This window comes from Salvelinus sp. IW2-2015, linkage group LG32, assembly GCF_002910315.2.
Source record: "Salvelinus sp. IW2-2015 linkage group LG32, ASM291031v2, whole genome shotgun sequence".
Taxonomy (NCBI): domain Eukaryota; kingdom Metazoa; phylum Chordata; class Actinopteri; order Salmoniformes; family Salmonidae; genus Salvelinus; species Salvelinus sp. IW2-2015.
Window position 1 is genome coordinate 14,986,924 of NC_036871.1, and position 13,667 is coordinate 15,000,590.

Here is a 13,667-nt window from a genome sequence, read left to right on the forward strand (position 1 = left end):
CACTGCTGTAACTTTCTATCAACCCTGTGGAGTTTTCACCTGGCTTGTTTTATAATCCTCAGCAGTGCACTGTGCTTCTACATCTGCATTGGTTGCTGTTTGGAGTCCTAGGCTGGGTTTCTGTATAGCACATTGTGACATCGGCTGATGTAAAAAGGGCTTTATAAATACATTTGATTGATTGATGGTGTCATCATCTCATCCCTGGTGATGTTGGGTAGTTCCCCTAGCAGTGACGTCAATGTGCCCAGCTGTGGATTACACACACACTGGCAAGAATGTTGGGAAAGTTACCGGAATTTTGCATTTAAAATAAAAATATTATTATATTTTTTACCTTTATTTAACTAGACAAGTCAGTTAAGAACAAATTCTTATTTATCAATGACGGCCTAGGAACAGTGGGTTAACTGCCTTGTTCAGGGGCAGAACGACAGATTTTTACCTTGTCAGCTCGGGGATTCAATCTTGCAACCTTTCGGTTACTAGTCCAACGCTCTAACCACTAGGCTACCTGCTGTCACAGTTTAGAGAGTATTACCAAATATTTTTACGAGTAAACAAAGATAGGCCACAGCCTGTCGTTTCCAATGGGAACAAATTAGTCATAGTGGGCAGAACAAGCAAGGAGGTGGGCAGAGTCAAGCACGAGCTAACGAGATCCAATTGGTGCATTTTTGCATACATTTGCATATTTCCGTTAGGGAACGCCTACTCTGTGAATTGTGCATTTGCAATAACTCAATTCACTTTTGCATTCCCTCTAAACAACTCAATAAAAATAAAAATAAACTTTAGCAAAGGGTAGTCTAGAAAACTTAGTCCCCTCTGTTCGTAACAAATTATAGTTTTGGGAACAGAAAACTGTATTGAGATCAAAGGTTTTATCAATGAGAAAATTTGAAGAATGTCGACCGAAATTCATCTCGTTCCACCTTCTCCCACTGCCGGCCACTGGGCTTCCTCTCACTACCATATTTGATAGTGAGAGGAAACACTAAGTGGATGCTTCACATTGGCATATGGCTTTTCAACCTCTGCCATATCATGGATTCAGAGCTTTCTATCTAATAGAACTCAAAGGGTTTTCTTTAATGGAGGCGTCTCTGTCAAACATCTCAATTGTGGTGTACTGCAGGGCAGCTCTCTAGGCCCTCTACTCTTTTCTATTTTTACCAATGACCTGCCACTGGCATTAAACAAAGCATGTGTGTCYATGTATGCTGATGATTCAACCATATACATACACATCAGCAACCACAGCTAATGAAGTCACTGAAACCCTTAACAAAGAGTTGCAGTCTGTTTTGGAATGGGTGGCCAGTAATAAACTGGTGCTGAACATCTCTAAAACTAAGAGCATTGTATTTGGTACAAATCATTCCTTAAGTTATAGACCTCAGCTGAATCTGGTAATGAATGGTGTGGCTGTTGAACAAGTTGAGGAGACTAAATTACTTGACGTTACCTTAGATTGTAAACTGTCATTGTCAAAACATATAGATTCAATGGTTGCAAAGATGGGGAGAGGTCTAGCCGTAATAAAGACATGCTCTGCTTTTTTGACAAAGAAAAAGCAAAAAGCAAGTTCTGCAGGCTCTAGTTTTGTCTAATCTTGATTATTGTCCAGTTGTGTGGTCCAGTGCTGCAAGGAAAGACCTAGTTAAGCTGCAGCTGGCCCAGAACAGAGCAGCATGTTTTGCTCTTAATTGTAATCAGAGGGCTGATATAAATACTATACATGCCAGTCTCTCATGGCTAAGAGTTGAAACATGAAATGTGTTGAAAATCCCAAATTGTTTGCATAGTCAACTTACACACAGCTCTGACACACACACTTATCCCACCAGACATGCCACCAGGGGTCTTTTCATAGTCCCCAAATCCAGAACAAATTCAAGAAAACGTACAGTATTATATAGAGCCCTTATTGCATGGAACTTCCTTCCATCTCATATTGCTCAAATAAACAGCAAACCTGGTTTCAAAAAACAGATAAAGCAACACCTCACAGCACAACGCCTCTCCCTATTTGACCTAGATAGTTTGTGTGTGCATTGATATGTAGGCTACGTGTGCCTTTTTACAAAATGTATGTAGTTCTGTCCCTGAGCTGTTCTTGTCTAATGATGTTCTGTATTATGTCATTCTGTATTATGTTTCATATTTTGTGTGGACACCAGGAGGAGTAGCTGCTKCTTTTGCAACAGCTAATGGGGATCCTAATAAAATACTAAATACCAATCGTCCTTCAACAAAGACAAAGGATTTTTCGGTAATCAGCGTCTGAGACAGTCCGTTTCAACAGGTCGTTTTTTTGTAAATCTCTGAGTAATTTGTCACAACGGGGCATCAGAGATAGGACACATTGAAGGACAGCTCTGACAAATTGCTCTTCCTGTAATTTGTAGATTCAAGCAAAAAGGCAGACTGCTTGTGAAGGCGAAAGACAACCATTTCTAAATGTAGGCTATAGCCAGTGTCACTCCTTCAACTTTGTGTAATTTGTTCAATATGGAAGTTCTATATTGACAAGTATTATTCAAATCGTTTTTAGACAGCCTACTTGACTGGCCGTCTCAGACGGTGGTCCTTTCAAACGGCTCATTATTTCATTGTGGATCTCCCTTGGGCACCGCCTCCCTCTCTTTTCTCTCTATCCCTCTCTCTTCCCTTCCTCTCTCTCTTTTTCCCCTGACTCTTGTGTTAACCTCTGTCACAGCAGGCCAGACCGATAATTGAAACAATCCGGCAATGAACCGCTTTGATTCTCTCTTTATTTCTCTCTTTTATTCCCCCCAACATCCTCCCATTCTTTAAAAGCCATTTCTATCTGTTTCTGGCCTGGGTTTATTGGAGTGTGCGCAACATTATTTAGCTTCCGCCCCGATTGGTTTTTAATAGGTGTTTTCCTCCCTGGTGGCCTATGATAAGTTAATGGCCTGAGAATTGTTCCCTCTTTAGTGACTCTCTGTGTGTGGTGTGTGTGGTGTGTGTGTGTGTGTGTGTTGTGTGTTGGTGTGTGTGTGTGTGTGTGTGTGTGTGTGTGTGTGTGTGTGTGTGTGTGTGTGTGTGTGTGTGTGTGTGTGTGTGTGTGTGTGTGTGTGTGTGTGTGTGCGTGTGCGCAAGGAGGAAGTGAAGTGGCTCGGGGGGAACAAGGAAACTTAAGTGCTTCATAACATCCCTCCTCTCGCTCACGCCCCCTCTAACACCCTTTCTCAGGGGGCTAAGGGGTGAGGTGGGGAGACTCAAGGACATGGGAGTCTGCTTTGCTGGGGTGTGTAGGAAGGGTCAGACCAGGTCAAGTTTGTGTGTCTGTGTGTGTGCGTTGTGTTTGTTGTCATTACTCTAAACATAAATAACGTGCATGGCTGGCACAACATCTTTTGGCTTATTGCCCCAACATTTGCTGTTAAATATTTAAGAAGAGAGGTCACTTTTATAGAGCCATTCCATATACCCATCCCTTATCCTCATTTTCCCTGTGCCTTCCGATAGGGTAATTCCACATTATTCAAAAGAATATAACTTTCCACAACCAATACCTCCCAAGCACTATACCTCCCAATACCCTTTGAAAGCACTATCAATACCTCCCAATACCATCTTAAAAGTCGTGTGACTCTACGACAGTAAAGTATGGGTTCTTCAGTAAGAATACTGTTTGATTGCCCTAGTGTCCTCTGGGAAGGAAATGGAGTGTGAGTGATGACTGCGGAGGAGGGACAGAGAGTACCGTTAAGGAACGCTGCTTCTTCAATCTGCTCTACCGTCTGATTGAAAGTGATTTGGCTGGCTTGCCCACGCACAGGCACAGGCACGGACAAATGCCACGCACTCTCATACACACTCACACACTCTCATACACACTCACGCACTCTCATACACACTCACACACACTCATAACACTTTTGAGTGTGTATGAGTGTAATGCGGAGGTCTGTTCGCTTCGAGACAAACCGACTGGAGAAACAACACATTACGGATGAGCTGTGCAAGGCGGGTTTAGGAGGCTGTGTGTGTGTATGTGTGAGGGTGTGTGCCAACTCACTTAGTTCAGACGTCCTTCAGACAGCAGGCAGCAGGCAATAGACCAGGCAAACACACACCCACGCACAGACACCCAACCCCCTCCCCCCACCACCACACACACCTTCACACACGAGTCAGAGGAATGAGTGTATGAGTCTGCTGTGGTCTTGATGTAATTGCGTGACATGGTAAGATGAGGGCTGCTCAGTGTCACTCTACCTTCCATACTGAGGCAATCGCCTCGCCAGTACCTCAAGAGGAAAATAACAGCTAATTCATAACACTGACATAGGACTGAAAAGACACTCCAGGACTATATACACACACCGTGGCAACAAACAACACATTCGCTCACATGGACACACAAGTCACACACACACACACACACACACACACACCACACACACACACACAACACACCACACACACACACACACACCACACACACACACCACACACACCACACACACACACACACACACACACACCACACAACACACACACACACACCACACACACAGTCTGTTGACTAAACCTTTATTCCATTCAACAATCCTATAACCCTAACCCAAATTCTAACCCTGACACTAATTCTAACCTTTACTGTAAACCCCCTAGAAATAGCCTTTTTTCCCGGTTGGTCAAATTTTGTTTTGTTTACACTCACGGAGCAGCACACACAGTCATAAATGTATAAACACCCACACACACATATCGATTAATGGCAGGCTACAGCTAAATAAGGGCAAAATGCTTGGCTTTAACAGTTGAGGTCCTGCACAGCAGATCAATATCTTTGATCAGTGAAACTGTTGGGCTATCATTCTGATTTTCCCCTCTGTGGGCCAAACATACCCTTCTATAGATGCCAGCCTGGTCACTAGAAATAGACGGCGATTTCAGACGTCTGAAAAGGCCCTGAGAACGTCGATATACTGTATACCTTCCTCAGTGCTCACAACAACAACAACAAAAAACATTGCCCAGCACTGGTGATGGTCGGAGCCGGAGCACTCTGTTTAGGCCACCGCGCCACCACAGTTCACAATGCTCTAACAAGGCGTGGGAATACTCGATGATAGTTGATTGGAAAACAGCGTGTTGTTTTTAAATGATTTCCTTTTAGGCCTTTCCYAAACCATAGCCCGAACCTTAACCCCTCGGGAATGAATACCTGAACTTAACCCTTTGAGTTGTTTCAGATGAAACCCTGTCAACCACGCAGAATGAATGCGCCAAAAATAGACGTATGTCCGTAATACGTGGAATTTCGAAGGGGAACTATGAGATCTGGTATCAGCATGTGCATGCTAAATGGACACTATTGGACACCTGAAAGAAAATCACTATGACTAGCACTTAGTGTGTGTTTTCTACGTCATATTCACGGTGTAACGTCGTGTAATAGACTATCATTGATCAGTGTGCAGCCAGGTGTTACTCAATCGACAGGCATTCTCTGCGTGTCGGTCCCGGTGTGAGTGTGTGTGTGTAGAGCTTTCTGTATACACTATGAGTCACAGAATAAAAGATTTCCAGTCATTTAAGAGTTGTTGGTTAGTCAAACCTCTCTCTACTTTAGCGAGAGAGAGAGCAGCATGATGTGAATACAAAATGGTTTTCTTTGTTAGATACAGCCCACACTCTCTGTCTCACCTTGGCAGGACTAGAGCAGTGATCAGAGAGAGAGAGAGAGAGGTTTGTGTGCCAGAGGCTTAATACAGCCTCTTAARAAAGGGAATGTAATTAAACAGTGAAAGGATGTTGACATGCTCCATCTGACAGTATGCATAGCGTGTGGGTAGATGTGAACACGTTCGGAATGTGATAAAGAATCTATTCAGTTGAACCTCTTAAATATTGTATCTATTTTTGATTGGCTGATAACTGTTCCCAATCTCCACACTGTGTGAGGCCTATGTGTGAATGTTTGCAGAAGGTTTATTGCCTGGGGCCAAATAACAGCAACGTGTATAATACGTCATATACAGTTGAAGTCGGAAGTTTACATACACCTTAGCCAAATACATTTAAACTCAGTTTTTCACAATTCCTGACATTTAATCCAAGTAAAAAGTCCCTGTCTTAGGTCAGTTAGGATCACCACTTTATTTCAAGAATATGAAATGTCAGAATAATAGAGAAAATTATTTATTTCAGCTTTTATTTCTTTCATCACATTCCCAGTGGGTCAGAATTTTACATACACTCAATTAGTATTTGGTAGCATTGCCTTTAAATTGTTTAACTTGGGTCAAACGTTTCGGGTAGCCTTCCACAAGCTTCCCACAATAAGTTGTGTGAATTGTGGCCCATTCCTCCTGTCAGAGCTGGTGTAACTGAGTTTTTCAGTTCAGCTCACAAATTTTCTGTAGGATTGAGGTCAGGGCTTTGTGATGGCCACTCCAATACCTTGACTTTGTTGTCCTTAAGCCATTTTGCCACAACTTTGGAAGTATTTTTGGGGTCATTTGCGACCAAGCTTTAACTTCTCTGACTGATGTTGCTTCAATATATCCACATAATTTTCCTTTCCCGTGATGCCATCTATTTTATGAAGTGCACCAGTCCCTCCTGCAGCAAAGCACCCCCACAACATGATGCTGCCACCCACGTGGCCTTGAAATACATCCACAGGTAGACTTCCAATTGACTCAAATGATGTCAATTAGCCTATCAGAAGCTTCTAAAGCCAAGACCTAATTTTCTGGAATTTTCCAAGCTGTTTAAAGGCACATGTCAAGCGTTAGATGCTCATGTTTTCCACTTTAAGCTGTGGAGCCCTACTAGCAGTAGCGTTGTACGATACAGATGAATTTATATAAACTCGTAGAATTGAACTTCTGTCTGTTAAAAACCAGGCATTTTGTGTGGAAAAAATCCCAAGTAAAACATTGATGTCAATAATGCACGACCATAGTAGGATGAATCTCTTAACCGACTTGCCAAAACTATAGTTTGTTAACAAGACATTTTTGAAATGGTTGAAAAACGAGTTTTAATGACTCCAACCTAAGTGTATGTAAACTTCCGACTTCAACTGTACGTCCATACCTTTTTCATGTAAAGAACAATGTATTCATTTCAAGGTTGTAGTTGAAGCTTTTCTTGCCCGTATATCCCCGTTGACATGAGTTCCTGACCCTATCCCATCCATCCATCTCACTCCGACGCTTCCAGAGATGAAGCATCTCAGAGTAGCATTTCACCTTTTAGATCACAATGAATAATAACGACAGGTCCTAGATCAGCACTTTTACTCTGAGACACTTTGCGGCTACGGGCCCTGATCTTGGTGTTCGGTATGCCGTTCCTGCTTCATCGCTCGACGAGCCCTCGTCTAGGGCTAGTGAATAGTAAACAAGGGCTCGTCAATAGCGTACGTATCGCAGTGCAACTTGCTGTCGCTTCAGTAAGCCTCTTGCCGTGCTGTATGTCCTTAGATATAACGGAAATGTTTTGTGTTGATCTGTGGACGGTACCAGATAATCAATCAGTCAATGACACTGACAAGACTAAGCAACTACAGTGTGGCCAAACCGTACCTGTCAAACCTGTGATGCTAAGTGACCTATAGTGTTAATCGACTCTCTACTCTCTCTCTCCCTCCACTAGGAGAGCACCTGAGGATCTGTCCCCAGGGCTACACGTGTTGCACCAGTGTCATGGAGGACAGCCTATCCAACCTGAGTCGCACCGAGATGCAGGGCCTGATCAGAGACGCTGGACGAGCCCTGCAAGCCTCCCTCAACGGACAGTACAAGGCCTTCGACGGTGAGTGAGGGAGATTGATCAAGGTAGGGGGAGGGGGGCAGGGAGACAGAAGGAGGGAAAGAGACAGATGGAGGGACTGGTCAAGCATCCCTTATTGGCTTTACAAGCCCTTTGACGCTGAGTAGGAGAAAGGGAGGGAAGAACAGACAGAGAAACCCTGTGTCTCTTTCCTTCCACATCTCTGCTATCTCAACCATCTCTGTTCTCGTTAATTAGTTTCTCCATCAGTCTGATTGGCTCTATCACTGTGTGTTGGTTAACCAAGAAGATGTCGGAAGGTGTGTGTGTGTGTGTGTGTGTGTGTGACAGTGAGAGCGGGGGTGTTTGACTGCATGTATATGTTTGTATGTGTTTGCCTGTATGTGTGTCAGACTGAGTGTGTGTGATTGCTTTGCATTCATGTGCTTGTACGTCGCGGTATGTGTCTGTATATAAATACAACCAGCTGGTTGTCAGTACATCACTGTGAGCTATTTACTGTGGAACCAGTCAATTTATTTCAGGGGAAGTGTTTTTCCTAGCGCACTCTTTGAGTAATGCTGGAACGTGTTGTTCTTGGTCCTCAAGTCCAGACAGGACAGCTGGGCTGTCTCCCCCTCCACTCCCTCCATCCCTCCATCCCTCCGTTCTAACCCGCTCTCCATACACAACACACTTGACAAATCATCCCTTGCTTTTCCTCTCCTACGCCTACTCAAGTCACTCTCAACTGTCACTCTACTATCAAGCCACATAGGATTTCTATTAATCGCCTTGTGTCCTATGGAGGGAAATTCCCCCCCCCACCCCACACACACACACACGCACGCACACTTGCTCCAGAGTATTCCTGTGTGTGAGAAGATAATATTGCTTTAATCCTCCCTGATTGATGAGGAATCTCACACACACACACACTCATGGTCCTGCGGCATTACTAACTGATCAATGCGGTGTAAAGAGGTTCCATAATATTAAGCCATCTAAAGTACGAGAGAGAGAGAGAGAGAGAGAGAGAGAGAGAGAGAGAGAGAGAGAGAGAGAGAGAGAGAGAGAGAGAGAGAGAGAGAGAGAGAGAGACAGAGAGACAGAGAGACAGAGAGAGAGAGAGACAGAGAGAGACAGAGAGACAGAGAGACAGAATACATGCGTAGTTCTCCAACCAGTTTACAATACAAAGTTAATGCTTCTGCTCACTTGGGCAGTATCAATATACAGTAATATCATAACAGACACCATTTCTATTTGTGAAGTAAGAGTCCATTTGTGTAGCATGTACAGTATACCGAAGTATGATATCATGCCATATTAAATACATTGATATCCTACCATTTTATATACATTCCTATGATTACTGTATGTTTAATGAACAGTTGTGTATTTCTTTTTAATGAGGGTGGAAGTCAAGCTGTTCTGTGATTCAGGGGTCCGACTGAACCCAGATTAAAGTGATTAGAACGTACAGTGGTTGGGACATTGATGATGTGATTATTTACGTTTAATGTTACAGTACAATCTGTTCCAGTTGACAGGAAGTGACTAGCATCTGCCTCTGCTCTACTCGTTCCTCTGGTTGATTGATCTGTCCTATGGATCTGTTTGTCAGCCTGACCTTTCTGGTCCCATCCTGATTAGTGGCTGAGTGACATCTGTGTACAGGGCATTCTCTCTCTCTCTCTCTCTCTCTCTCTCTCTCTCTCTCTCTCTCTCTCTCTCTCTCTCTCGCTCTCTCTCTCGCTCTCTTTCTAGCTCTCTTTCTAGCTCTCTTTCTAGCTCTCTCTTTATCCTCTCTGTACCCAGGGTGTTATAGCAATGCCAGAGCAGCATCCGTCTCATTTCATGGACAACCTGTCCAAAACATACAAATACACACACACCAACATGGCCCGTCCAAAACACACAAACACCCAGCATGCAGGAAACAACTCTTCCACAATCACACAGCCCTGATAAACTACACAAAGCACACAGAAATGCTCCGTCAAGCATCACTCACTCAGATACGTAAACACACTAACGAAGTGCTTCAAACACACACACACACACACACACACACACACACACACAAGGTTTGGAGTGTTTCCTGGCCATGGACCCAAAATATCGATGTTTTGATCTCCGAGCCACTTAGTTATCACTTTTGCCTTATGGCAAGGTGCTCCATCATGCTGGAAAAGGCATTGTTTGTCACCAAACTGTTCCTGGATGGTTGGGAGAAGTTGCTCTCGGAGGATGTGTTGGTACCATTCTTTAATCATGGCTGTATTCTTAGGCAAAATTGTGAGTGAGCCCACTCCCTTGGCTGAGAAGCAACCCCACACATGAATGGTCTCAGGATGCTTTACTGTTGGCATGACACAGGACTGATGGTAGCGCTCACCTTGTCTTCTCCGGACAACCTTTTTCCCAGATGCCCCAAACAATCGGAAAGGGGATTCATCAGAGAAATTGACTTTACCCCAGTCCTCTGCAGTCCAATCCCTGTACCTTTTGCAGAATATCAGTCAGTCCCTGATGTTTTTCCAGGAGAGAACTGGCTTCTTTGCTGCCCTTCTTGAACTCAGGCCATCCTCCAAAAGTMTTCGCCTCACTGTGCGTGCAGATGCACTCACACCTGCCTGCTGCCATTCCTGAGCAAGCTCTGTATTTGTGGTGCCCCGATCCCGCAGCTGAATCAACTTTAGGAGACGGTCCTGGTGCTTGCTGGACTTGCTTGGGCGCCCTGAAGCCTTCTTCACAACAATTGAACCGCTCTCCTTGAAATTCTTAATGATCCGTCCAGCGTCTCTCAGCCTATTGCGGACAGTCTGATGTGATGTTCGGATGTACCGATCTTGTGCAGGTGTTGTTACACGTGGTCTGCCACTGGGAGGACGATCAGCTGTCTGTCTTGTCATCCTGTAGCTCTGTCTTAGGCATCTCACAGTATGGACATTGCAATTTATTGCCCTGGCCACATCTGCAGTCCTCATGCCTCCTTGCAGCATGCCTAAGGCACGTTCACGGAGATGAGCAGGGACCCAGGGCATCTTTCTTTTGGTGTTTTTCAGAGTCAGTAGAAAGGCCTCTTAAGTGTCCTAAGTTTTCATAACTGTGACCTTAATTGCCTACCGTCTGTAAGCTGTTAGTGTTTTAACGGCTGTTCCACAGGTGCATGTTCATTCATTGTTTATGGTTCATTGAACAAGCATGGGAATTATTGAACACAGAGTGAGTTCATGCAACTTATTATGTGACTTGTATTTTACTCCTGGCTTACCACAACAAATGGGATGAATACTTAATGACTCAAGACATTTCAGTTTTTATTTAAATACATTTCGCTTTGACATTATGGGGTATTATGTGTGGGCCAGTCATACACAATTTCAATTTAATGCATTTTAAATTCAGGCTGTAACACAACAAAATGTGGAAAAAGTTAAGGATTCGGAATGCTTTCTGAAGGCAATGTATGTATTAAGTCTTGCAAGACTTTTGCCATTCTGTGTTATTATTTTATTGTCACAATTTATTAAACTTATGGGTCTGTAATCAGCAGGGAACTCTTCATATTTTCCTGGTTTTAATATAGCTGAAATAACTGTATAACACATGGAAGTAGAAAGCACTGAATTGAGTGACATGTGTAAATAGGGTGCTTTTTGTGTAAATTGGGTGCTTTTCTCTGTGCTAATGTTGTGTGTCAAATTACTGACTTGTTGTAAAGGTGGCATCCTATGACGGTGGCACGTTGAATGTCACTGAGCTCGTTAGTAAGGCCAATCTACTGCCAATGTTTGTCTATGGAGATTGCATGGCGGTGTGCTCGATTTTATACACCTATCAGCAACGGGTGTGGCTGAAATAGCCAAATCCACTCATTTGAAGGGGTGTACACATATTTGAATATATTGTACAGTGCATTCGGGAATTATCCCATGAAATTTGTTTTGATTTAGAACGTACCGTTATCATGCACCTGTCTCGAAACAGGTGCAGGGAGGACGCTTTTCCTGTGCACTTAAATGGCGAATGGAGGACGCTTTTCCTATGGTTCATTTTTATGCCAGCCAGGTAGGCTATACTCCTGTTTTACAGAGAAGCAATAATATTGCTTAATATTAGGAAAGTTGATAAATAAATATAGTAGGCCTAGCCTATAGAAAGCTGATGATATCCTCCTGTGTGTAATAGAGGCCTTCACTTTGTTTTCTCGCGCAACTGCATAGCCTATAGAAATGTAGCACAACATGTGCTCATGGGCCCTCATGAAGTATTTGATTTGATTTTAGATTACATTTGCATTGATGTCAGAGTGATTAGAGGGACAATAGAGTGCTGAGTACCAGGCAGTTAGCAAGTTTGGTAGGCTACTAATGACCATCCGCAGCATCAGAGCTTGGAGAAGCCTAATTACCKTGACTAAACAGTCATATGAAATTTGACTGCCTTCATAACTAGTGACTGCCGGAGTGGCGGTAATACGGTCACCACAACAGCCCTAACCTACACCCCTGCTGTTACTACAGTATGTGTTAGCATAGGCCTTTCCAACCCAGCTCCTCTTTAAATTTAACATTTCTCCTTTTTTGAAATGTAACTCTTACAAGAAAACCACATCTGCTGACAATCTCTTTAAGTGTTCACATTCCATGCAATAAGTTTGATTTTTTTTGGTCTTCACTTGTATACAATCAAAGTTAAACTGTTCCGTCTATCATTGAAGAACCTGACAAAACATTTTAGTTGCGTTCAGAGAATGATCTAAGAATCTTATTTAAATCAAATCAAATTGTATTTTTGTCACATACACATGGTTAGCAGATGTTAATGCGAGTGTAGCGAAATGCTTGTGCTTCTAGTTCCGACAATGCAGTAATAACCAACAAGTAATCTAACCTAACAATTCCACAACTACTACCTTATACACACAAGTGTAAAGGGATAAAGAATATGTACATAAAGATATATGAATGAGTGATGGTACAGAACGGCATAGGCAAGATGCAGTAGATGGTATAGAGTACAGTATATACATATGAGATGAGTAATGTCGGGTATATAAACATAAAGTGGCATAGTTTAAAGTGGCTAGTGATACATGTATTACATAAAGATGGCAAGAATGCAGTAGATGATAGAGTACAGTATATACATATACTATGAGATGAGTAATGTAGGGTATGTAAACATTATATTAAGTGGCATTGTTTAAAGTGGCTAGTGATACATTTTTACATAATTTCCATCAATTCCCATATTAAAGTGGCTGGAGTTGAGTCAGTATGTTGGCAGCGGCCACTAAATGTGGTGGTGGCTGTTTAACAGTTTGATGGCCTTGAGATAGAAGCTGTTTTCAGTCTCTCGGTCCTGCTTTGATGCACTGTACTGACCTCGCCTTCTGGATGATAGCGGGGTGAACAGGCAGTGGCTCGGTGGTTGTTGTCTTGATGATCTTTATGGCCTTCCTGTGACATCGGGTGGTGTAAGGTGTCCTGGAGGGAGGTAGTTTGCCCCCGGTGATGCGTTGTGCAGACCTCACTACCCTCCTGGAGAGCCTTACGGTTGTGGTCGGAGCAGTTGCCGTACCAGGCGGTGATACAGCCCGACAGGTATGCTCTCGATTGTGCATTTTTGTAGAAGTTTGTGAGATGCTTTTGGTGACAAGCCGAATTTCTTCAAGCCTCCTGAGGTTGAAGAGGCGCTGCTGCGCCTTCTTACAAACGCTGTCTGTGTGGGTGACCAATTCAGTTTGTCCCGTGATGTGTACACCGAGGAACTTAAAACTTTCCACCTTCTCCACTACTGTCCCGTCGATGTGGATAGGGGGGTGCTCCCTCTGCTGTTTCCTGAAGTCCACAATCATCTCCTTTGTTTGGTTGACGTTGAGTGTGAGGTTA

General features: G+C 43.4%; 1 protein-coding gene across 1 annotated transcript in view; it reads left to right on the forward strand.

Annotated features, from left to right (window-relative positions):
• LOC111956582 (glypican-1) overlaps positions 1-13,667 on the forward strand; it is a 123,225-nt gene that overhangs the window by 60,560 nt on the left and 48,998 nt on the right. Inside the window, exon 3 of the mRNA XM_023977074.2 lies at positions 7,648-7,806. Coding sequence (XP_023832842.1) covers positions 7,648-7,806 — 159 coding nt within the window. The remainder of the gene's footprint in view (positions 1-7,647; positions 7,807-13,667) is intronic.